General features: G+C 33.5%; 3 protein-coding genes across 5 annotated transcripts; all 3 read left to right on the top strand.

The window, feature by feature from the left end:
* The first annotated feature begins 415 nt into the window (after positions 1-415).
* On the top strand, positions 416-11574 carry CDPK1 (calcium-dependent protein kinase 1). Of its 3 annotated transcripts, none has more exons than XM_020681809.2 (8): positions 416-1330; positions 1802-1945; positions 2047-2199; positions 3661-3776; positions 3892-4059; positions 4886-5116; positions 5375-5556; positions 11439-11574. In XM_020681809.2, the coding sequence occupies exons 1-7, from the start codon at positions 652-654 to the stop codon at positions 5546-5548; spliced, it is 1665 nt and encodes a 554-aa protein (XP_020537468.1). In that variant the 5' UTR covers positions 416-651; the 3' UTR covers positions 5549-5556; positions 11439-11574. The 3 variants fall into 3 exon arrangements, with proteins under 3 accessions (XP_020537468.1, XP_012080194.1, XP_012080192.1); XM_012224804.3 differs by lacking the exon at positions 11439-11574 and adding an exon at positions 5699-6120; XM_012224802.4 differs by lacking the exon at positions 11439-11574 and having other exon boundaries at positions 417-1330; positions 5375-6120.
* Positions 6843-12238, top strand: LOC105640482 (DNAJ heat shock family protein). The gene is made up of 2 exons (XM_012224805.4): positions 6843-7670; positions 11439-12238. The coding sequence occupies exons 1-2, from the start codon at positions 7081-7083 to the stop codon at positions 11881-11883; spliced, it is 1035 nt and encodes a 344-aa protein (XP_012080195.1). The 5' UTR covers positions 6843-7080; the 3' UTR covers positions 11884-12238.
* A 7371-nt stretch (positions 12239-19609) lies between these two features.
* LOC105640483 (ATPase 11, plasma membrane-type) lies at positions 19610-26392 on the top strand. The gene is made up of 22 exons (XM_089726563.1): positions 19610-19726; positions 19901-19992; positions 20116-20235; positions 20336-20434; positions 20531-20668; positions 20986-21120; positions 21218-21397; positions 21491-21697; positions 21795-21914; positions 21996-22115; positions 22223-22345; positions 22439-22543; positions 22677-22821; positions 23165-23329; positions 23477-23715; positions 23903-23935; positions 24059-24140; positions 24413-24573; positions 25005-25190; positions 25274-25456; positions 25569-25747; positions 25860-26392. Exons 2-22 carry the CDS (start codon positions 19939-19941, stop codon positions 25954-25956), a joined length of 2871 nt encoding a protein of 956 aa, XP_089582689.1. The 5' UTR covers positions 19610-19726; positions 19901-19938; the 3' UTR covers positions 25957-26392.
* The last annotated feature ends 487 nt before the right edge of the window (positions 26393-26879 follow it).

Consider the following 26879-nt stretch of genomic DNA (forward strand, 5'->3'; position numbering starts at 1 on the left):
TATTTTTCAAATTAATAAATTGATTCTGCATAATAATCTATTAATAATTCGATCTATGTACATATTTATAGATCAAAATAATTAAAATAAAAATTTTTTAAAAATTATTTTTATTTTATTTTTTTAATAAATAGTCAAATATTATCGTATCAATAAACAAAATTGTTTTTTATTAATTTCTCCAGAAATTTATCAATTAGCATAAATGATTATAATTTGTAAATTATAATTAGTCTAGTGCATATTGTTGACATGAAAGATCACCTTAAGCTCCTCTGTCCTGTCGCACACTGAAAAATTCACTCACAACTGCAAAGGTCAATCCTTGCAGCTCAATCATAAAATGTAGTATGGAGTAATTAAATTACCAAATAGATAATTATTACGTTAATTAATATATTAATCAATCACTCGATTAACCATAGAAAGATAACAGGAACATTAATTTTTCAAAAAGCCCTCTTTTTCTCAACTGAACCCCGCGTTTTCTTCTACCTCCTGGCCACCTCCTCGTTCTCTTACCCAAACCAAATCCTCTCTCGTCGGACCTCCACCTTCTCCTCCTCCTTCTCTGCCGCTCTCCGGCACAACCAGCTGGTCTCATTTCTTTTCTCTCTCACATCCATATAAGGAAAATATATAACATACAGTATGGGAAACTGCAACGCCTGTGTAAGACCAGAAACCAACCGGGATTCTAAAAAGCAGCGAACAAATCACAGACGCAAGAAGAAGTCGAAAGAGAAGAAGTCGAAAGAGAAAAAGCCAAATCCATATTCTGAGGATTCAATCCGATCTCCCGCTCCGATCCGAGTGTTGAAGGACGTGATCCCACTAAGCCACCGGCCTCGGATCGGAGATAAGTACATATTGGGTCGAGAACTTGGCCGAGGAGAATTTGGTATCACGTATTTGTGTACTGACCGAGAAACTAAAGAAGCCTTGGCATGCAAGTCGATTTCAAAGCGAAAATTGCGGACAGCTGTGGATATAGAAGACGTAAGAAGGGAAGTGGCGATTATGTCCAGCTTACCGGACCACGCCAACATAGTGAAGCTGAAGGCGACGTACGAGGACCATGAAAACGTGCATTTGGTTATGGAGTTGTGTGAGGGCGGGGAGCTTTTTGATAGGATAGTGGCCAGAGGGCATTATAGTGAGAGGGCGGCGGCCAATGTTGCCAGAACAATAGCTGAGGTAGTTAGGATGTGCCATGAAAATGGAGTTATGCATAGAGACTTGAAACCCGAGAATTTCTTGTTTGCTAATAAGAAGGAGAATTCTGTTCTTAAGGCTATTGATTTTGGCCTCTCAGTGTTTTTCAAGCCAGGTTTGTATCTGGATTTTTTATTTTTTTAAGAAATAGTATTTTTATTTATTTAGTTATTTTCTTAAATTTTGGATTTATTATTTTCCAGGTTTGGCTGAGTCTGAGTTTTGAGTTACCACTGTCGACTGGTTTTTGTTTGATTCTGGGTTTTAGCTGTATTTTGTTCTTGAACTTGAGTTTGGGATTTTTTTTTATTTTTTATTATTCTTATGGGACTTTGCTTAACGGTTGGCACTTTGACTCGTTAGAAGTGGGTAATTTTGATTTTTTTTTATATTGATTATTTGTTAAAGTTTGAGTTTGAGAGGTGAAAAATAGTGTTCACCTGTTCTGATGAGATTTTTTTTTTTCTAAATTTGAGCTTTAACCCCAAGTTTGAGTCTTTTCATATGTTTGTTCTCTCGTCTCCTGGGAAAAAAAAATTTCCACTTGATTCTGGTTCAGTTTATGAGGTATGGAAGTTTGTGACAGGGGAGAAGTTTACAGAGATCGTTGGGAGTCCATATTACATGGCGCCGGAGGTGTTAAGGCGGAATTATGGACCGGAGGTTGATGTCTGGAGTGCTGGAGTGATACTTTATATCTTGTTATGTGGGGTTCCTCCATTTTGGGCAGGTATGCTATTGACATGCTAGTATTGGTAATATGATATCGGTGATAAAACTATTCTGGTCGGATTATAAAGCTGTTGTTTTGCTTTTGACTGATTATGGCAGAGACTGAGCAGGGTGTTGCTCTAGCAATTTTGAGGGGAGTGATTGATTTTAAGAGGGAACCTTGGCCTCAGATTTCAGACAGTGCTAAGAGTCTTGTCCGGCAGATGTTGGAACCAGATCCCAAAAAGCGCTTGACTGCCCAGCAAGTGCTTGGTAAGTCCCTTTACAGTTCTTGAGATTGGATTTTGCTGTGGTACTGCGTTGCATAGTTACGTGAGTTTCTCAATATTCGTGGCTGTCCCTTTATTGGCAAGGAATTGTTAAAAGAATTGATGGGTTGCAAATTGCGATGACCTCAGACTCAACTAGTTGTTAGGATTATGGTGGGGAATCAACTGTCGAAAGAAATATATTATAAGGCTTCCGCTTCTCATCCACCTTGCAGATTATATTTATTTTACTGGGGCAAAAATAAAACATTTCATGTGACACTGAAACTTTGCTGGTTTCAGATAGCTTCACTTGCTTGTCTATCTTAATTAACTGCAATCACTTATCTAGTATTCTGAAAAATAGAACATTCTTATAACTTTGCTTTTGGGATTAAAGAGGAGAATTTTCAACTTTTCAATGAGAATTCGTGTTTGTCTTCAATATTTAGTCGGAGTGTGTATTGGCAAAACATGAATATGACCATTGTTCCGGTGGTGGTGGCTTTCTCATGTATAAATAATTTCCACAGAGAGATACAGCTATTCTAAAGACTATGAACCCTGGATTTTATCCCTTCCTGTCCAGTTTGTGTTATATGCTGGTGCAGAAAGAGGAAATTAGTTCAGGGAGGATATGTATTGTTGGGAGGAAAATTGTAAATATCTACTTGTGAAGACACCAAGCCTTATCTCTTACACTTCCAACATTCTCAAATGGTTCTATGTCACTTTGTGCTATCTTTAAATGCATATGTCGCTAGAACTGCTTTTTGGCCTTTTAGTCTAAGTTGCTTCTACTTTTATATTGACTGGACATTATTCACCAGAGATTAAGGCATGACCCAACCAACAAACTAAAACCCGGAAAAAAGTAACCTAGCATTTCTTATTTGATGAGCTCCTCCTGTATGTTAGGCCATCCGAAAGCAATTTACTCTGAAGGGTCAGTTGGAGATTGTTACTGTACTTGCTATTAAAATAAGTACCACCTTGAATTTGTTGATTAATTACATTGAACTATATTTGACATGTTTCTACTGTGAAAATTTTTTAAACAGCGAAAAAAAGTACTTCCAAATTGCCATTTGCAAGACTTAAAACAATTTGTTTTTTGAGGAAAAAAAATCAGTTTCAACATCAATAACAAATAGGTAACACAAAAGGAAATATTGTAAGGTAATTAGGTGAGCATAATTATGTCCTTAATTTCTCAAATTATATGACAGTTACTATATGCCTATGTCTATTGTTGAGGAGACACTTTTAGCATAAGCAGACTGGTCTTTTTGCTGACCACTGCTCAGATATTCCATTTGTTTAGTGCCCTCAGTCTAACCAGAACTTAGGGGGCCATTTGTTCAAGTTATAATACACGTCCAGTATTCATAAGAAAACCTGCAATATGGCTTGTGTTTTGTAAAAGAGTGTACCAACTTGTGCTTTTCATTTTGTTTCTTGACAGAACATTCCTGGTTACAAAATGCAAAGAAAGCTCCAAATGTGCCATTGGGAGATATTGTGAGAACAAGGCTCAAGCAGTTTTCATTGATGAATAGATTTAAGAAGAAAGCACTGCGGGTAAAGTATCTCTTTGTTTATGTGCTATAATCAAATCAAGTTCTGATCAATTATTACTGTCTGTGTGATTGTAAACTTTTAAGGACCATAAACTTTGTTCAATTAAATGCTATAGGTAATTGCGGAACACTTATCTGTTGAAGAGGTTGAAGTAATCCGGGATATGTTTTCATTGATGGATACTGACAATGATGGTAAAGTAACGTATGAGGAACTACGGGCTGGTCTTCGGAAGGTTGGTTCACAACTGGCTGAGCCAGAGATAAAAATGTTGATGGAAGTGGTAAACTCTTATATCTAACCTTTTTATTCTACGTCCAAGTTTATTAATCACTATTTTGATTTTGCATTGGATTATATCTCATATCATGACTTCTGATACCATTATTGCTACTTTTGTAATTATATTCTGATGCTGGATACTTCCTTTAAGTAGTGAACTGCACCTTGCAGTTTGGATTATTCAATGATTAAATACTTCCCATGCTATGTCAGATTGATCTGGAAAATGTGTTTTAGATAGAAAAACCTTCCATATTTATCCATATGTGTGATAGCCTATCAAATTATCAATTATATGCTTATTTAGTGAAATGTATTCTTAAGTTTTTTATCAATATTTCTTTTTGCTGATTTTAATAATAAGAATACTCTCTCTACTCTCCCCCTCTCTCCTCATTAGTCAATTGAAATCCTACTTCCTTTCATGCCTGGAGGAGCCTGCAGTGATGTGTCACTGATGATAGTTTACAAGTTGATGAAATCCAGTAATTACTTGTATTCTTGGCTCTGTGTGGCATAGCAGCATTGCCAATTTACCACCTTTAGCATTGATCAAGTATTGCATACTGTGCACCATGAAAAAAAGATGAGTTCTGGTGGATTAGATCCATGCTTGCATTTTGCACTTGTATGTGTGTAAATACATGTATACATATCTGACAATGTATATTGGTAAATTGATGTTTGTTTTTGGTTGCACAAGTCATATGACATCTTAACTTTTTCACAAATTGTACAAAGCATCATAGATTTCAGGAATTGCTAATTGCAGTATAGGTTTAATCTTAACTCTTATAGGTGGACTCTGCATTTTATTTTTGGTTTAGGCTGATGTTGATGGGAATGGAGTACTGGATTACGGAGAATTTGTGGCTGTAACCATTCACTTGCAGAAGATGGAGAATGATGAGCATTTCCGCAGGGCTTTTATGTTTTTTGATAAGGATGGTAGTGGATATATAGAACTGGATGAGCTGCGAGAGGCCTTAGCAGATGAATCTGGTGAAACTGATAATGATGTGCTGAATGACATCATGCGTGAAGTTGACACTGACAAGGTTTCTTTAAGCCATCTCTCTACAAATTTCTTTTTAAGTAGCATCACATTCAAAGTGGATTTTTGGAATTGGAATACAATTTCTTTGTGATAAATTGACTGAAAAAGGTTATCAAGATGTTGCATATTAGGAAATTTAAAACTGGTCAAGAATCTGAAGTAGAAATATTCTCTACTGCCTTCAACTAATGTTATACATGCACTCTCTGTCAATAATTTTCTACAGTCATTGATTGTATTTTTTATTTTTATTCTTCAGGACGGATACATAAGTTATGAGGAATTTGTTGCAATGATGAAAGCTGGAACTGACTGGAGAAAGGCATCTCGACAGTATTCAAGGGAGAGATTCAAGAGCTTGAGTCTTAACCTGATGAAAGATGGTTCATTGCAGCTCCACGATGGGCTTACCGGCCAATCTTATGCTGTCTAAGTTAAAAGGTTCATGATCTTGTTTTTGCTTGTGCTCGCTGAATGTTTCTGTCCTTTATCAATTATATTCCACAGACGAGTCTGGCTTGTGGGTTTCACAAAATGCAAATTTTAGGACACATACTGAATATTCTTGGGTTCAAATGCACAGACTCAGTTGGCTATAGGCTGCATGAAGCATGCATCAGAGATTGAGTCACAATAGTTAGCTGCAGCCCAGCCATTGTGGCGGCGACGCAAATCACAGGTTCAAACTAGCGTCGCGTTGCTTTGTATAGTTTGTCATTACATAGGCGGCATTAGATGATTTTTCTTTCATGTGCTTTTCTGACTGGATGCAGATTGGAATTGTTTGTTTGTGATGAGAAATTTGAGCCTAGTGTCAAAAATTTTCTAGTTTTGCACTTATCTAAAAGGGCATTACCCAGTTGTGAAAATTCAGATAGTATGCAATTGCCACCGCGGCAATATCAATTCCAATTGTATATTCTGCAGTGGAAATTTATTACAGAAAGTCTTCAATGTGGTTTTTGAATTGCATCTATATGAAATGAGAGATCAATTTCCAGTTCATTTGTGAAATATCATTCACTTCTATTAAATGTTTCCAGTCCCCATTTCCCACTACGTGAAAGGGAAACAGACAAATAATTTATGTTTTGACTTCTTTTGCTTATGTATTATTGGACTAGTGCTCACCATTTGAGTCTATAAAGTGATTTCTTGACAAAAGTTTCTGGAAACTTTTTGTCTCAATACCTAGTCAAATCTTACGGCTGCATAATACTACCATTCTTCAATTTCCTGAAAGTTCCAACTCAATCCTATTGACTACAAGCACATAATTGAACCCTTCTAGAAATAAATGGTCTAAGGACTAATTGAATAATATTGTTGGAGAGTGAATTAATTAAGATAAAATAATCAAAAGATTAATCCGAATCCAAAGCACACTAATTCGATTAATTTGGATTCGGATAGAATATGTTTATAAATGAGAGGTAAAACATTTTCTCTCGAGTATTTAAAAAGAATGTCTAATTCTATTAGATCACCTTGATCTAGCCCTTAATCCTAAAATTTTAAAAATTTTATAATAAGGTTAAGATTAAAATTTTAAATTTAAAACTTCTTTTTTGAGAAATAAATTTAAAACTAAATATACAAACATAAATTTTGAAAGAAAAATAAAAATAAAAATCAACATCCAAAACAGTAGATCAGTGGGCCAGGCCACAATCAGTCACATTTAGATCGTACCCAAAATTAAAATCACCTTCCCTACAATAAATAATATGGATTTTGTAACACCTAGTGCTATGCCGGGACCCACATGATATCCCTCTTAGTACACGTCTTTCTGCTCCTTCCCTCCTTAACTGCCTCCACCATAGCCACCACCACACCAGTACGGTACCACCACTTATACATCTCTCACAACGGTCTAATCCTCCGCTGCACTCTCTTTTGTCCTTTCTTTCCCATCCTACTGTCTCTAATCTCCTGCCTCCGATAAGTAACAAACGGGAAAATATGGGCATTGATTACTACAATATACTGAAAGTGAATAGGAACGCCAGTGATGATGATTTGAAAAAGGCTTACAAGCGACTTGCCATGATATGGCATCCAGATAAAAACCCCTCCGCCAAGAGAAATGAAGCCGAGGCCAAATTCAAGCGGATTTCGGAAGCTTACGACGTCCTAAGCGACCCACAGAAGCGGCAGATCTACGATTTGTATGGCGAAGAGGCTTTGAAATCCGGTCAGTTCCCGCCGCCTCCAGCTTCGGCTTCGACGTCGTCAGCATCTTCTTCGAGGAATTATTATCACCAGAGACAGCATCCTAATCCGTCCTTTAGATTCAAGCCCAGGGACGCAGAGGATATATACGAGGAGTTGTTTGGATCGGAGAGTGGCGGCGGCGGCGGCGGTGGAGGAGGAGGAGGAGGGAATAATCATGGTAGGGGCTATTCTAAGAGTCACGCTTATCATTATGGTAATGGAGGAGAGGCAAAAAAAGCAGCTGCAGTTGAATGTCCGTTGCCTTGTAGTTTGGAGGATCTGTACAAAGGTGCTAAAAGGAGGATGCGGATTTCGAGAAATATCTATGATTCTTCTGGGTACGTGTTAATTATTGCCATTTCTTGAGTTGGAAGCTTTTGTTTTGGTTAGTTTTGCTATTTTTTGAGTATTAATTTAGAATTTGATTGATATTGCTCACCATGAATCTATCAGACGTAATATATTTGAATTTACAAGGTTTTTTTTTTTTTACCCTTTACTAGATTGACTTAATCATATGAACTAAACTTCTAGGAATGGAGGAATCATTAAATTTAATCTGTGAATTCTTTCGCAATGCAACAGATGATGAATATGAGGCTAACAGCTTCTTTATCATCTGGACATCATGAGAATGGGATCATTTACTAACACAATTGACTTATGCTCGATAAGAATAAATGTGCCCCTCGCTATCTTAGAGTAACATCTTTGGATCAGCTCAAATACTATTGTTTGGGGGTGGGGAGGGTACAACATCTCCTCGTATCAGACCTCTAAAAGTATGTTTGATTTTGAGGTTGTCTTTTAAGCCCAACTCCTTGATTGGTGTATATTGCTGGTTAGCTATATGTTAGGTTTATAGATTGTTCTGTGAGGGGCTTGTAATCTCTGTTCTTTTTTTGTGTCTTTTCCAAAGAATACAGCTAGTATCTCTTGTACTGGGCTTCATACTTGAGTCCAAGTGAATGTCTTTTGCATCATGTCTTATGAATGTGGAAGCAATAGAGATTCTCGCTAGACTAGGATTTTATTATTTGCGGAGCAATTTGGATTGTTGTAGATGTCCAGACCTACTTGCATTAAGCTAGGATGGAACTTGCGGTAGTATTTTTCCTCCTTTTTTTTTTTTTTTTTTTTTTTTTTTGGGGGGGGGGGGGGGGGGGGGGAGAGAGATCTTAGTTGAAAAATTTAACATGAATTGGCCACTTAATTTAGTGCTATATCACTCCCATTGCTTGGTCTTTTTAAAGATTAAAGATCATGCAACTGTCTACATATGCAAAAGTGAGCCTCACTTATTCAAATTAGGTGTAAGTTGCATGTGATGAGCATTTGTCATGGAAAGGATCATCTTATACTCCATGAGCCTGTTGTGTAATGGTTCATGAAATAGTCCAAATAGTAAACTAGTAATGGATCCATCTTGCCAACAATAGGCTTTGTTCTCCTACAAAAGTAATCTATTTTTGGGTTCTTAAGTTCCTGATATTTTTAATGATCCATGTGCTATGTGTCTTGAGACATTCTGTTCTATTGTAATATTAGCAAATGCCATATGATTTCTAGACATCATCCTAGATGGCAGCCTGCTATATTGTAGTTATTGTGCACAAGATCAAAATCAATCACTCCAGTAGATGGTCATTCATTTGGTTCAAATTCATAGTTTAGGTAATTTATGTCTTTGCTGATGCCTTTTACGTCACTGAATGCTTGCACATTAGTTCTCTGGATGGCACTGTATTTATATCTTACAAAAGAGTTGCACAAATTGCCTTCCTATATTGTCCTGCGGTTATTTCTGGCTATTGAGCTAATAATTTTCTGAACATTGTGCCAGTGGGTTAGGAATCAAGACTCTTGCGATTTTCAATGAATTGCTTTCAAATTGTTATTGAGATTTATGATATAGGGGAGAATTATTGGAGGATGTTATGAGAAAAATATGGAATAGACCTTAAGAGTTGGTTTCCAGGTCTAATAGAAATCCTGATGGTTTGGGATCATGGAGGCATGTTTGGCAGAAGTGAGATGCTATTTTGCTGCCATTCTTTCAAGTAGATGATAAGATGTATAGTACTTTTTTAGCATAATCATTATTGTTAATAGGATGTTTGGGTTAATGACTTTTTGCATGTTGATATTAATGAAACATTGTTTCCACCATTTTTTGAAGCAATCTCCGGGACTGGGAGATGAAGATGGTTTAAAATTTTTTGAGATCCCTCTATGATTCCAAATTACATTTTGGGAAGAGGACGAGACTAGGTAGGAGTTATTTTAGGATAATTTTGCTGCTATAAACTTTTGGAGGGTAGAGATACAAGAGAAAGTTTCATGTTCTCTGCACAAATCACATTTGCATTCGTCAATTTATTTATGAAAATTCTAGTTTCTTTGATGGTTATTCGCAAGCTGTTTTTATTGGTTGGGATGCTTGAGAATTGATATGCAAAGTCAGTCAATCTGATGCCAAGATCAATGTATTTGTTACAATATGGGAAGCAGAGCTCTTTTTATGAACCAGTAAAGTGATAGGACTCGAGATTTGAGGAAAATAAAAGGTTAACATTTTGAAGTTTCCTATGGTGAGATGAAGAGTAGTAGAGAACTTTCGGAGATTTGTGAAGATATGGGTGGAAGCAATACTTTTTTTTTTTTTTTTTTCTCCATTATTGTACAAATACTATTCTCTTAATCAACAAGTTAAATCTTTTTTAATTGCTATATCAGAAATTCTCAGTGAGTACTAGGAAGAAAAATGTGGGCTGACAACAGTTAGCTCTGTTGTTTTACCCTGTTTGGCTTTGGATTGTGCTATGGCTGTTATTCATCTGGGAATACCGCACATTTCTCTGTCAGTTATGGCTTCTCTACTCTCAACTCTCTTCAATTTGTTGAACTGGAAAGTGAATGGACATAGGATAGGTGTAAGGTGGGACATATGCCATTATTGTTACTACTTGGGGTTCTAGGTGAAGTTTTACTCTTCTATTGGCCAGTTTGAGTTGTGTCTGTGCAGTCTTAGAGCTACCTTGTTCCACTAGTATAAAGATGGTAGAGCAATTTTCAAATGCAGTTAAGAAGAATTTTATAATCTGATGAGCCTTAGAATGAAATACCTTTCCCATGTGTATGTCTACATCAGTTTGCAGGTGTTACTTGGGTCTTGCATAAAATTTTTTTCCTCATTACTTATTTTGTTCATTTGTATAACCATCCAAAAATGTCTCAAGCGTCTTTGCTGCAGACTGATAATATTTGTCAGCCATGGATCTTACTGCTGATATTTTAAGTAAAAAAATTATGGAACATAATTTTGTTACTCATGCATTCTTTGGCCTTTAGGATATTATGACACAGAACAAACTGGAGATATTGCAAGTGGAAACAAGATAGAAGTTTATGACCTCTAGTTACAAGCAGCGCCATCTTCTAAAGAATGACGATTAATTAAACCTGTAAGGTGAACAGAGGGGGAATTTTTCTTGAATGGGATTTTTGGTTCCTTTCATGGTAGGATGTGTCAAATATCGACCACAAACAAACTGTTGCTTTTCTTGTCTGCCTTTTCTTTGGATTCTAGAGCAGACAAGTATTACAATTATGCAAACAAAATGTTTTATTTGATACTGGCATCTTTATTTCTTTTCAATTTCATCGTGTACTTGAATGTTTTTTGCATGCCTACTGCCATTGGACTAACTGTTCTCACTGTTTCTGAATAACAAAACATGAAGGGAAGCACACAGCTTCCAAGTGTTTAGGAGGATATAGTGTACCAAATATAGGGGAATAAAGCCTTTTTAAGTTTGTGAACGAATTTTGCCAGCAGAATAAATAAATAAGCTTCTTTTTTGGGTACTTCAGAATTTCAAATGAGCTACATGATTAGGGATAGTTCTTCTCTTTCCCATAAACTCTCGCTGTCCCACTTGGTATTCTAATCCAGGGTCCCTGCATGGAAATCCCAAGGCTTAATCACTGGGGTGTTCTCTTGAGACAAATAAACAAACTTTGTTTCAGTATAATTCTGAAATTGAACGTATGTATTTGCCTTTGCTTTTTGACATTAACTTGAAACATCATCAATTCTCTTGCAGTAAGGTTAGGACTGTTGAAGAAATAGTGACCATTGAGCTAAAACCCGGTTGGAAGAAAGGGACAAAGATCACATTCCCTGAGAAGGGTAACCAGGAGCCTGGGATTATTCCTGCAGATCTTATTTTTGTTGTGGATGAGAAACCACATGCTATTTACAAGAGAGATGGCAATGATCTAGTGGTGAATGAGGAGATAACACTGCTGGAGGCTCTCACGGGTAAGACTCTTGATCTGACCACCCTCGACGGAAGGAATCTCATGATCCCATTAACAGATATTGTGAAACCTGGTGCTGAGGTAGTGGTCGCAAATGAAGGAATGCCAATTTCAAAAGAACCTGGGAAGAAAGGTAATTTGAGAATCAAGATTGATGTCAGGTACCCATCAAGGCTTACATCAGAACAGAAATCTGAGCTAAGAAGAGTTTTGGGAGGAGTTTCATAACATTTGATTGCGTGCGTTATATAGTTTCTACGATCACCATTGGTTGTAAATATAATGTGTATTGTAGGATGTGAATCCTAGTATTACGTTGGGGATGAAGAGGTTGGCTTACTTGTTAATGTCATGGGCAAATTGGGTAACTGGGGTTGGGAAGTTGAGACCTTTCTAACTGAATTGAGCAAGATAACTGGCGGATCAAATTTCTAATTGGTTCGAGTCATATGATTTTTTGGCTTGGCATCTTTTAGTTTTTGTTTGGATGCTATGTACGCAAAAAAATTATGGTCTTCAGAGCAAAATTTTTTACTTTGTGACATTTAGAAATATTAAATTTTAATTCATTGCTTCTATTCTATTCTCTTCTCTTGATTTCTAAATACCTTTGTGTGTCTTGGCCCTAAAGCTAAAGCTCTTTTTGATGATCTTGTCTGTTTAGTTAGATTTTGGGCATTGTGGTTCAACCTTTTAAATGTTTGCAGCTGAAGATTGAATTGAAAGGCTGAACAACATGTTAGGGCCCATTTAGTTCATGTATCTTTTGTTTTCTTTAATTGTAAAAAAAATTATATTAGAATTATTTGTTTTTATTATTTAATGTTTTTATTATAATTTTTTTTATATATTTTTTAGGTATTGAATTCTGAAATGTTAATTATAATCAATACCTATTTATATTAAAAACCTCTGAAATATAACATAATATAACGGAATAAATTTCATTTATCTACATTATACACATAGTTGCACTACAAATGTAATGTTATCACATTATATTATATTTTATTACAGTTTATAAAATTAAAAATTAATGATTATGCCAAAGGCTGGTTGGCTTAACAATGTCCGAAGCCCAACGTTACATCTATATATATATATATATTTCATGTTTTTGTCATTACCTCAGTGTTGAAGAATCATGATAAGGAAACTAAATATTAAGACAAGTCTAATGAGTAAATGACTTATGTATAAACCAACTGTGTGAAGTGTCCAGCAATACAACAACTGCATTGCTCAAACAATAATGGCGACTACAGAAACTACTCTTGTATTAGATCATCTTTAGACTTTATGTTTGGCTTTTTGTAAATGCTTTACCCAAAAATCAGGTTATCATATGCAATTCCTACAAACAAACAAAATGTTCTCATTTTTATGTTCTTCTATCACGCGAAATTCATGTTCAAGTCAAGCTCTTTTGTCATAAATCAGAATTTCTGCTTTCTTGTTTTTTGGGCAACCAAATTTTTTTATTTCATTTTCAGAGAGAGTAAAGCGTGTACGGTACTGTAATAACAATGACCAAATTTAAGTTATTACATTTAAATTAAAACAATTAATATTTTAGCGCTCCAAACAATCTTTTCACTTCTCATAAATATGAGAAAAGTGAAAGGTATTACATTTGAGTCTCTTCGCTATACAAGTATAAAGGTTATATCATTATTATATATATATAAAAACTATCTCTTATTATATATGATGTCATTGCAATTTGTTTTTTTTTTTTTTTTTTTTTTTGTAATTTAGTATTTGGACCGTGCAAGGATGAATTTATTAATAATTTAAAATTCATTGTTAATGTTTACAAGTATAATGAGTGATCAGGATTGATATAGTACTTAAATCCCAATTTTATTTTTTAATTATTTGAAGTTACATCTAAATTTAAAAAAAAATAATAGCCTATTAGTGAGTTAAGCAAGTAATCATAAACTAATAAGCCAAATAAATAATACAAACATGCACAATTAAAAAAATATTTTTGAGTCCAAGACATTATAATTTTCTCTTTTTCTTTTTAATTATATTGTAATTTAGAGCATAACCTCATAGACCAAAAATCACCATCTTCTTGAATTCACTTTCTTCTTGTTCTTTTTAGATTTGGGTTTTGAATTGATTAAGATTAATTAATCATTAATTATGGTATAAACAAAGAAAACACAAACTAAATACAAATTAATTAAGGGCATTGAAATTAATACATACATGACCATTACAAATTCTGGTATATCCAAGATTCCTTGTGCCTGTAAAGTACATAAAATTGTAAAAAGAAAGTGTTCATATGCCTGCATGGACCACTTTATTTATTTATTTATTTTCTCAAATAATTCTTTAGAGAAACTGTTTCTGGTACTCCTTGTCTTGATTAGGCTTTCCATTTATTAAACAAAAGGTTCCTCTGTTTTTTCTTTTTGAAATTAATAAAAGTTGAACGTACTACTTAAATTGAAAATATGAGATTTTAATATGAACTTAGACATTTAAGATATGATTTTCTCAAAATCATAATAATTGGAATTATACTCATATAGCAATAGTCTTTAATATTATTATCTTTAGAATTTATGTGCGTATTACCTTTTGAACCACTTGTTTCAAAAAAAAAAAAAAAAAAAAAAAAGTTTTGGACCACACACGTATTTGTATTACTTGGAGAACATGTTATCTTGCTTTTTCAATGACATAAATGGTAATAAATAAATGTTGAATTATTTGTTATTAAATGACAAATTAATCACACATTCATACATATGATATGATATGATATGATATGATATGATATGACATAGACCATCCATATAACAAAAGCTGTACGAGACAAGTATATCATCCTCTCCTCTCTGTGCTTATCAGAATCCCACTTTTGAAATATATATATATATATATATATCCTTAAAGCTAAATTTAACTAAAGCCCACTCACTAAAGCTTTTTGCTTTTGGGCGATAGGTCTTGTCGTACTCTTTTTTTTTTTTTTTTTCGTCTTTAAAATCTTGCTTTTTGCTTTTGATTTAATGAAATTGTTGGTAAGTCTAGGAAATTAGATAAGCTCACCCTAGGTTATTTGCGAAAAATTTTATGACGCCTTTTCAATTTTATTTTCATGCTAAAATATTTAATTAATTTATAAAATTATTTTATTAAATATTTTAATTTGTAAAATTAAATATATTTATTAAATAATTTAAAAATATGATAATTAGTGTTTTAAAAATTACATTAATCATATATTAAAATAATATTTTATATAATAGTAAATTTTTAAAATTATTATTATTAGTGTCAAAAATTATATAATATTGTTAAATTTTATAATTTTAAAAATATAAATAAAATGCTAATTTAAAAAAAAAAAACATTAGTAAATTTGTATGCATTTGGTTATGAAATGTTGAATCGGAGACTTAGAATATTACTTTTTAGGTCTTAAAGCTAAATTTATTGAATATTACTCTTTACTTTTTAAGTCTTAAAGCTAAATTTATTAACTTTTTTTAAAAAAACTATAATTTTCAAAAGAAAAATTCATTTCCCTGCCATTTGTATAAGAAAAAATTTAATTTTTTTAAAAAAAAATTAATTTTCAATATTTTATATTAATTTAAATCAATTTAATAGTTATATAACCTTACAAGTGATTTTTTTTTTTTTTACTTTTTAAGTCTTGATGCTGTATTTGTTGAATTTGGAATAAAAAAAAAAACTTTCAAATTTTCTTTGTCATATGTATAAGAACAATTTTAATGTTAAGAAGTTTCAGTTTGAAACAGTAAAATAGGTACATTTTTTCAATATAAAATATATATATTTATTTATTTATCATTTTTTTCCTAATTATTTTTTATCAAATTATTAGTAATCCATGTGAAATAAATGTTGACAACAAATTATTAGAGATTAATTAGTATTTTTGCATAATATCTATTACTTAATCTATTACTTTTTTTTTTTTTTTGAATATTGGCATTTCATAGATTATATAGTTAGTGTTTAATAAAATTAGTAATATAAAAAAGAAAAAGGAAAGTAATAAATAAAAAGAGATGAATTTTAAAAATGAAGCAGCTCATGTGCTTATGTTTTGTAGCATTAAATTTTCAGTGTGTGGATGAATTAATAAGAGGGGGACCAATTCTGTTCAGTGTGCCATTTCTTTCTGGCTTTGGACATTGACACATAACCTACAATTTTCAGACTTTTACTATATTTACATACATAGACTGTTAAATTTAATTCATTCTCCTCTAATTATATATTATAATTATTAATTATTATCATTATTATGAAATTTACACTATAACTTGCAAATTACAAAAGGCTTTACCCACAAACCAAAAACACACCAGTCCCGTCAAACTCAATCGTTTTCAATCCAATGGTTGAGATTTCAGATGGATTATCATTAAAATGGACGGCCTTGATTGAATATCTCAGTGCAGATCAACGTCTCTTTGGCGGTTCACATCATACCATATGATTTTGCCTTTTTTAATATTTTAGATAAAGAGATAATGGGAGATGAGGTGTTACGGTCTAGTACGGATTGTACCTTTCCTCCAACCAATAGACAGACAAAGTTCACGTGAAGTGATATTTTTGCTTTTTGCTCTGTTTTGTATACTTGTATTCTATACTATGCTATATACTATACATCTAAATATACGTCCGTTTTTTCTAGACTTCAACGTGATATAGTCTAATTAATCTTTTTATTAATAAAAAAAATAAAAATTTAAAATTTGAATTTTTTTAACTAAAAAGATGCATATTTATCTTTTTTTTTTTTTTTTAATTTTCTCGAGTCACGAATACATTTTTTAAATGGCTTTTGATTTTATAAAAATGACTATTAAATTCAAGCGTGTTTTATTATTTGGACCAATTAATTTTTCCCCATTTAATCAATTAGAAACCTATATATTTATAAATACGTGTATGTATGTCCATCAATAGAACATGGGCCACATGGATGTGGGTCCCATTTAGGTGAATACTGTACACAATTCACATGCACATGCAATCATTGTGCCCCTTGTGCATAATTTGGTTATAATTTAGGGTTTTTGGATGAGTTGGATTCACTCAGTGGATCGTCTACAAAAATTTTGATTTACTTGTTGGATTCCATTCTCTAATAACAAAATTTTCACATTATAAAGTTTTGAATCCCAAATTTTCAATTTTGTCTCAATTCTTGCTTGGAGTATTTTCAATAAATTAGATATTTTATTATTTTTTAAATTTTCTATTTTGATATAAATTTTTTATTTTTAATTGAATGAAAAATATGAACTTAGTAGCCTATATTATAATCAGTTATTAGTACAACTTCAATTCTAAAAAATAAAAATAATAAATTTCACGTACTATTAATAATATAAGTCAGGAGAAAATAGCTTTTTCAAATGTTAATAATGCAAAAATAACCCTTTTCATTGAAGAGAGTTGTGACAGGAATTGTCCGCTTTGGATCAAGCTAAATTCCCCATACAAAATTGGCAAGACCCGCACGGTTTTGTCCCGCAGGTGAAATAAGAAACTTTTCAAGAGGTCACCCATCCTAGGATTTCCGTTAAACGAGCACGCTTAACCTTGGAGTTCTTTCAACTCTCCAGCCATTCCACCAAAAAACGCCTCTAACGATTAGTTTTCTCATTTTCGATATATGATTTAATTCATTTCTGTGTCCCACATTTCACTACTCTAGCTAGCCTGCCATCTTAGAAGCTAGCTAGGAGCTTTGCTCTATCCGCCCTCTTAGGATCGCTTTGCCGAGTCGGATGTTACAAGAGTTACTTGCCAATTAATGACAAAAAAAAAAAAAAAGTATTTAAAAGTAAATAAATAAACAAAAAATATTTCTAAAAAAAAAAAAAAAAAACTCCACAAATCTTTAAGTCAATAAGGATCCAAAAAATAGAAGCCCATGTGAAGGAGGAATGTGCTAAAATTTCAATCATGTGAACCTTTTTGCTATTTAGAAGAATTTCAATCACGTGAAGTTGAAGAAAGGAAACTAAAACCAAAAAAGAATAAGGGAAGAGCTAAAAGTTGTTTTTTCTTAAAAGTCCCTACACTAATTTTAATTCTCGAAATTATACTTTTCTATATTCAAAAGTTTCAACAAATCAAACAAATATATTCTTCCCTCAAAAAAGTTAAAATTATATGAAGCTTCAGAATGCTTTTGCTTTTGCTTTTTCTTTCATTGGCCAATCAAATAATTTTACCTCAAAAGGAAGAAAAAGCTAAATGTATAATATAAATACCTTTTTAGTGCTTCCTATATATACATATCTTTTATTAACTGCCCTGGGCAAATTGCTAATTAAGCAATAAATAAAATTAATCTCATATTATCACCTAGAATACTTAATTTATGATTTTACAATAATTCAATTAATATAATTAAAAAAAATTCTTTTTTTAGATGGGTTTAATTCTAGTTACGTCTGGTTATTTTTCATTTAATACACATTAATAAATGACATGTAATTTTCATATTAGATTGGCTTATGTGTGAGAACATACATCGGATTATTGTATATAGAAACATTAACATATTCGTTAATAATAATATAAAAAAATATTAAATTTTGTAAATATAAATAAAGTTGAGTTGTTGAAATAAGATTATCAAATTTGAAACGTACAGTACAAATCAATATAGAGTTGTTGGTGGATAGTTCACCTAAGTTCAAGAAACGTGCCACTGTAGATCTCAAGAAACTTAAGTACTTGTTTAAAAAAAATTAAAGAAATTATTTTGGTTTAATTTCAAATTGATCCTTATAATTTTTTTAAAGGTAAATTACTACAAAATAAAAGTAATATTTTGTTCTACTCATCAAATTTTTTCTGAATAAAAAAATATGAAAGGTCAATATTTTTTTAATTAAAAATAAAAGTGAATTTATTTTTAAAAGTGAGAGTGTGAGGTTAATACTCAATTTTGATAGGAGTATACTATTATAAATTTTTCCCTAAATTATCAATTTAATTAGTTATCAATTTCAAGATTTAATTAATAATAATAATAACAATAATAATAATAATAATAATAATAATAAAGATAGAAAAAAATACCATCCTCTTTTGAAAAGAAAAATAAAATAATTTTGGACAAATATGGAAAGTCTCACATTTTTAGCGTTTTTGTTGAGAGGAACATCGGGTTGACAAGGAACCGTAGGATTCAGAATTTTCCGATCTTTGTTGTTTTATAGAGCTAGTGAAGCCAAAAGGTACATAAAAATAGATAAAAAATAAAAAAAAAATTGTATAAAAATAATAAAAAGGCCAAAAGTTGGTTGGAAAGTAGAACCATCACTGACTCTCACAACTGTTTTTAGGGTTCAGACCTTCAATTTTCAAAGGTGACTTTGAAAATGGAAAATGAAAACAAAGAAAAAGAAACTATTATTAATTATAACTAGCTTAATTAAAGGCTAATAACAATTATAGTCCTTCTGTTCTGGTATAATCATGTAAATGCCTTCCTTCATTTTTTAGCCCTTCCGATATATATATTTATTTATTTATTTTTAAATTATAGATATTTCAACAATTTAGCATAATTCATTTTCTAAAAATTATATAATAATATAATTTTTCTTTTTTGTTGAGATGATAACATTCTGATTTTTTTTTGATATTATTGTTAGGGATGTGGTGAGCAAAATTTATAGAAAATAAATAAAAAGAACCGAAATTAAGGGATAGGGCTGTGGACTGCATGTGCAGTTTATTGATGGCTTCTTCGGTTGGTGGCCGCATCCACAAAATTGTTATTTTCATAAAAAAATTACAAAATTAAATAAAAAAAATAGTATTATTTGTGAAAAAAATCACAAGTCCTTTAAAAAGCTAGAAATTACCAAATAATACCATGTATAATACTCGTATGCATAGCTTGCAAGTATATTTAGCAGAAGTTGGGAGCTTTTAGATATAAATAGTTTTAGTGTGGGATTTTGTATATTTTTGCAGAAGATATATAATACAAAGAGGTTGTGGGCTGTCACTTGCACACTCTTTGCTCCTACTCTCACCGGTTGGTTTCTCTTATTGTTAATTGTTTTTGCAGATTCAGTATTGGTGGGTTATCTTCATTTTGGCCTTTGAGTGCTAATTTGTGATGACAATTAAGTCTTTTTAATTTGGTATCTCTTGGATTTCCCTGCTTATCTCAAGTTTTGGTCTATTGGATGGTGTTTGTGCTTTGAAGTTTCATCTTTGCTTGTTACTTTGGTGAGAGACGAAAATATGGGGGATAAAAGTGAAGTTTTGGAGGCTGTGCTGAAGGAAGCTGTGGATTTGGTAATAGATCTGAACATATTTTTAAGCCATTGATAGTCTGGTTGCAATTTGTGCTCTTGTTCCTTTTTTTTTTTTTTTTTTTTTTTTTTTTTTGAAACTCATAACCTTTGTTTTTGAGTGCAGGAAAATATTCCCATTGAGGAAGTGTTTGAGAATCTAAGATGTAGTAAAGAAGGTCTCACAACTGAGGCTGCTGAGGAGAGGCTAGCCATTTTTGGCCATAACAAGCTTGAAGAGAAACAGGTACTGCTTTTAATATCTGTGGTCTATTCTTATTTTCTTTGATAATTCAGGTCTTGGCTTTTTTCTTACACTCGAATTTTATTTTTCTGGATTGTTTCAGGAGAGCAAATTCCTGAAGTTTTTGGGGTTTATGTGGAATCCTCTTTCATGGGTGATGGAAGCTGCTGCTATTATGGCTATTGCTCTTGCAAATGGAGGAGTAAGTAATACTAGCGTTTTGGGATTCCTAGAAGTTGGAATACGAATTTCTTTGTTTCAAACTTTTTTTGAGTTGATCTTCTGGGTATTTTAACAGGGGAAGCCTCCAGATTGGCAAGACTTTGTGGGTATTATTACTTTGCTTTTGATCAACTCTACTATTAGCTTTATTGAGGAAAACAATGCTGGTAATGCTGCTGCTGCTCTCATGGCTCGGCTTGCGCCAAAAGCTAAGGTATCCAATTTAATGAACTTTATTTCTTGTACATATTGTAAATTATCCTTGTAGTGCTTGCATTTTCATAAAGCACAAATTTGAATGAGAAACTAACACCAAAGTCAGAGATATAATAGGGTCAGTGTTTCAAATATAAATATAAGTAGATTGGCACTTGCTGATTGAAATGAAGAAATTTGATATCTTGCTGTTGGTATATGTATACTATCTAATATTGTGTGCTTGAGAACTAGCACCATCGTAATTACAATCACAAATATAATTTCTTGGCCTCTTAATTTATATTAGTTTCCATCTTTTACTATTGTATAAAGGTTCTTCGAGATGGAAGGTGGACTGAGCAAGATGCTGCTATTTTAGTTCCTGGTGACATTATTAGTGTCAAACTTGGCGATATTATTCCAGCTGATGCTCGCTTACTAGAAGGTGATCCACTGAAAATTGACCAGGTGGGTATGCTATTATCGTGGTTTTAAATTTTCAATTCTTATTGGCTTGGTCTTTTTATGGTTATTTTACTGAAGTTGCTTTCTTTTGGTTTGGCAGTCTGCACTTACTGGTGAGTCCCTTCCTGTAACAAAAGGACCTGGAGATGGCGTGTACTCAGGTTCTACTTGTAAGCAAGGAGAGATTGAAGCTGTGGTTATTGCTACCGGTGTCCATACCTTCTTTGGGAAGGCTGCTCACCTTGTGGATACCACAAACCAAGTTGGCCACTTCCAGAAGGCAAGGAGATAGAGATAAATTAGAATCTTTGTCATTCTGGTGCTTTATATTTGTGATTCTGATAAAATTTCTTTTTTGTTGCACATTATGCAGGTTTTGACTGCAATAGGAAATTTTTGCATATGTTCGATTGCTGTGGGGATGATCATAGAAATTATTGTCATGTATCCCATTCAAGATCGGAAGTATCGTCCTGGAATTGATAATCTTCTTGTCCTTCTCATTGGAGGAATTCCAATTGCTATGCCAACTGTCCTGTCTGTGACAATGGCTATTGGTTCTCATAGGTTATCTCAGCAGGTTGGCTAGATTATAAGAGATGTTTTGATTGACTGTGGAACAACAGATTTTGGGCAAATAGGTGAGAATTATGACAAATGTGTTGAATGTTACCCAGGGTGCCATCACAAAGAGAATGACTGCAATTGAAGAAATGGCAGGCATGGATGTGCTTTGCAGTGACAAGACAGGAACTTTGACATTAAACAAACTTACTGTTGACAAAAATCTTGTTGAGGTTGGTTGGCAATGCTATTGCTTGAGCATCAAATGTAGACTTATAGTTATTGTTTTAAATGTTCTGAATTTAACTTTTCAGGTTTTTGCCAAAGGAGTAGATGCAGATACTGTCATTTTGATGGCAGCTCGAGCCTCTAGGACAGAGAATCAAGATGCTATAGATTCTGCTATTGTTGGAACGCTAGCTGATCCAAAAGAAGTAATTAAATACTTCCTGTCCATTTAATTATCTTTTCCTGCTAATTGTTTTGTTTTATTCTTATTCCTCCCTTCTTTTTATCTGATTTTATTTCCTTTTTCCCAAAGGCTCGTGCTGGAATTCAAGAAGTTCATTTCCTTCCCTTTAATCCTACTGATAAGCGAACAGCCTTGACGTATATTGACAGTGAAGGTAAAATGCATAGAGTAAGCAAAGGCGCACCAGAACAGGTAAACTGTATGCATTGCATTTTGCTTGTAGATTGCTCTTAGAGCCTGAATTACATTAATATATTCTAATTCCTGTCTGCTACGTGGTTTTAGATTCTAAATCTGGCACACAATAAGTCAGATATTGAACGAAGGGTTCATGCCGTGATTGACAAGTTTGCAGAAAGGGGTTTACGATCTCTTGCTGTTGCATACCAGGTAATTGAATTCCTGTTCCTCTCCTTTCTGATTGACTGATAATATTATTTGATGTTTATTACAAAATTTTGTTGTTCCTTTGATTATATTGCCTCTACTTTCTTTTATCAAGTACTTACATCATATTGTGCAGGAAGTTCCAGAAGGAAGGAAAGAGAGTCCTGGAGGCCCTTGGCAGTTTATTGGCCTCATGCCACTGTTTGATCCACCTAGGCATGACAGTGCTGAGACAATAAGGAGAGCTTTGAATCTTGGTGTAAATGTCAAAATGATTACAGGTTCTTGTTTTGCTGTGAACCATGCTTCCACACATTCTCATGTGCATTCATCATTTGATATAATTTAGAATGAAAATCAAAGCATGTTGCTTTTTATTGCCCTACTGAATTATATCTATTCAGTAATACTGGACTACTGTAAGCACAAACGCATGTGCTTATTGATCTAAAGTGAAGCAGCTGGCAGTGGAATATATAGAAAGCAATCTGTTGTAGATTCTAACAATTTGTGAAAAAGATATCCTTACTCTTTCTGTCAAGATCTATCAGTCTCATTTCAGAGGATCATCAGGATTACCTTTTCGTATTCTTTTTGAGTTGCTGAGCCTTGGTTCTTCTTCAGGGGATCAATTGGCCATTGGGAAGGAAACTGGACGTCGTTTGGGAATGGGAACCAACATGTATCCTTCATCTGCATTGCTAGGACACGACAAAGATGAGTCTATTGCTGCTTTACCTATTGATGAACTGATTGAAAAAGCTGATGGCTTTGCTGGCGTTTTTCCTGGTACTTCTATTTAGTTTCTTCCCTTAGATTGGTTTTGGTATCCTCTTGTTTATGCTTGCTGCAGGCATTTGTAATCACTGGGTATGCACAGCTAGGGTTTAATTTTATTTCTTTGCACTGATGGGCTTGACATGTATCTTGTTTCAGAGCACAAATATGAGATAGTAAAACGCCTGCAAGCAAGGAAACACATATGTGGGATGACTGGTGATGGAGTCAATGATGCTCCTGCTCTTAAGAAGGCTGACATTGGGATTGCTGTTGCTGATGCAACTGATGCAGCTCGTAGTGCTTCTGATATTGTCCTCACAGAACCTGGACTTAGTGTCATCATTAGTGCTGTCTTGACAAGTAGGGCAATTTTTCAAAGGATGAAAAATTACACAGTAAGCATTGTTCTCTGATTATGGTGTAATGTTCACCAAAGTGATTGAGCTAACAGTGAGATCACTTTGTTGTTCTGCATACAGTTGCCAGTTTTTGGTGCTCTTGGTCACAAGTTATGCATCTGTTAGTCTCTGGGGCAGCTGAACTTTATTATTGTTAACTGACTTTTCCCCTTTTCTATGCCAGATCTATGCAGTTTCCATCACAATTCGTATTGTGGTAAGCTAGAGTGCTTTGACTCTATTAAAATATGTAATTTAAATTATATATAAGATTATCACTGGAAATTTTTGTAAAGTTATCTTACCTTGCCTGAATTTTTTTTTTTTTATTTTGTCACAGCTTGGTTTCATGCTGCTGGCCCTTATATGGAAGTTTGATTTTCCACCATTTATGGTGCTTATTATTGCTATTCTTAATGATGGTATGTCTCTGTATTTTACTTTCTCTCTCCCCCCAGACACTCAGTAAGACTGCTTTAGTTGGATTGGAATTTAGGGTATTGTGGATAATTCTGTCACTTGTCTAGGTTTGTACTCCCTGACACTAGGATGGTGGCACTTTCTTGGAAATTTTTTCTCATCTACTGAGATTTTTGTAATTTTCATTTTTTTTTTTTGTTGACATATTAGGTATTTCCCCACTCTTTCATCTTCTACTTCTTCTTGAGAGCTCATTAACACTATGTAATTTCAGGTACCATTATGACCATATCTAAGGATAGGGTGAAGCCATCTCCTCTACCAGACAGCTGGAAGCTAGCGGAGATTTTTACAACTGGAATTATTCTTGGTAGTTATCTGGCAATGATGACGGTCATATTCTTTTGGGCAGCATATAAGACAGATTTCTTCCCTGTAAGATTTTTTGTTTTCTTTTTGTTAGGTTATGAAACTTGTTCTGATCATTGACAATGTATTCATCTGTAAACTATAAATATCTTGGGCCAAAGACTTCCTAAACTCCAAATGATGCATACATGTGGACTATGATGCCTTATGTTTTGCTACATTGTTACTTTTTTCATATGTTTTTAATATTTGCACTATTAGGTAGTATAATTGTCTTTTTAAGAGGAGGGTAACAAAGTTAATGGGAATACACAAGCATGCAACGAGTGTTTACTTAAACAAACTGTGGGCATGCACATACTTGTCCGTCTTGTGTCAATTTGGAATTTTTTGTCCCGTGCTGTCAGTTTGTTTCCATTTTACATATTGGTAGTCAAATTCTGATAGACGACTCCGTGATTGATTGTGATTGTTTTTCATTACTCTTAAATTTCCAGAGGGTATTTGGCGTATCAACCTTGGAGAAAACAGCTCATGATGATTTCAGAAAGCTTGCGTCAGCAATTTACTTGCAAGTGAGCACTATCAGTCAGGCCTTAATTTTCGTGACGCGGTCACGAAGTTGGTCTTTTGTTGAACGTCCTGGAATATTACTTGTGGTGGCTTTTCTGATTGCTCAGCTGGTAAAACAATGATCTATCCCTTTACTTGCTAGTTATCCAGTTGTCCAGAAAAGACCTTTATCTTTAAATTTCCTTTTCTGCAGGTGGCTACTCTGATTGCAGTCTATGCCAATTGGAGTTTTGCTGCCATTGAAGGAATTGGTTGGGGTTGGGCTGGTGTGATTTGGCTTTACAACATCGTCTTTTACATCCCACTCGACTTCATCAAGTTCTTCATACGCTATGCTTTGAGTGGAAGGGCCTGGGATCTTGTTATTGAGCAAAGGGTACGAGTGGCATTTGGCTTGCTGGACTACTTTTTTAAATGCAGTCTTTGTTATTACTCTTATTTGTGGGCACTGTATGTGCTTTATCAAAATGGCTATTCTTTTTGTGCAGATTGCTTTCACAAGGCAAAAAGATTTTGGTAAGGAACAACGAGAGCTTCAGTGGGCACATGCACAGAGAACCTTGCATGGGTTGCAACCTCCAGACACCAAGATGTTCACAGAGCGAACCCATTTCACTGAACTCAATCAAATGGCTGAGGAGGCTAAAAGGAGAGCTGAAATCGCAAGGTATGCAGTAACACTGATACCTAATATCTGCATTACTGAGAATCACACTTTCTGAAACCACACAACAAAAGCATTAGTAGTAAATTTTCTGATTTATTATATTTAATTACAGATTGAGGGAACTTCATACACTCAAGGGTCATGTAGAATCAGTGGTGAGACTGAAGGGGCTTGACATAGACACAATTCAACAGGCATACACGGTCTGATGATCGTCTCGGTATACAAGAAAAATAAATGACGGGCTTTATGGCTTCTCGGAGTAGAAACCTGTACGCAGAATTTTCTTGTGAGTTTTCTTGGAACGACAATGCCCATTATTGCAACAAGGCATTTTGATTTGAGTTCCACCATTTAAAGGATGCTGTCTGCATCTTTTTAATATATTTATTCTCTAGTCTCTCTCTCTCTCTCTCTCTCTCTCTCTCTCTCTTCTCACCTTCTGATGGCCACAAGAGGGGAAAGCTTTTTTTTTTTTTTTTTTGGCCATTTTGTGTCTATATTAGGAAGGTTAAGGCTGTTTGGTTCTTTTCGTTGTAATACATATGTAGCTGGGTGATTGTACGATGGTACTCTATAGTTAGGGGATGTGGACTTTTGAACTTCTGGTAATCCAATGATAAAAATTACTGCTTTTGCTTCCTATTTATTTGTTTCAGAGTGATTTGTCATTTCATAAATTTTGAAATTACCATGTTCTTTAAGCTCAAGTTCATGAATCTTGAAAGTTGTTTCAACTTCGAATTGACATTAACGTGCATGTAAGGATAAATGAGGATGATGTTTGACAATTTTGAGGGAAAAAAAAAGATAAAAAAACCTTAAATAGTAACTGAACAACAAATTCGATTCAAACTAGGTAAATTGACCAATTTAATTTCTCTGGAATAACTGATCGAATTTAATTTAAATGGATCGGTTAGATTTGGTCCATGGTTTTGTACTCCTACCTGTCAATTGCCAAATTTGGATCGGTCCTGGCCTTTATGCATATATATATATATATATATATATATATATATATATATATATATTTGTTTGCAAGTGGTTTGTATCAATTGAATTTATACATTTTGTGAATTATCATATTCTTTTATTTAATTTAGAAAAATAGAATATAATCTATGAAATT

The sequence above is a fragment of the Jatropha curcas genome, chromosome 10 (assembly GCF_041381405.1).
Source record: "Jatropha curcas cultivar XTBG-Jc1 chromosome 10, XTBG_Jcur_1.0, whole genome shotgun sequence".
Lineage (NCBI taxonomy): Eukaryota > Viridiplantae > Streptophyta > Magnoliopsida > Malpighiales > Euphorbiaceae > Jatropha > Jatropha curcas.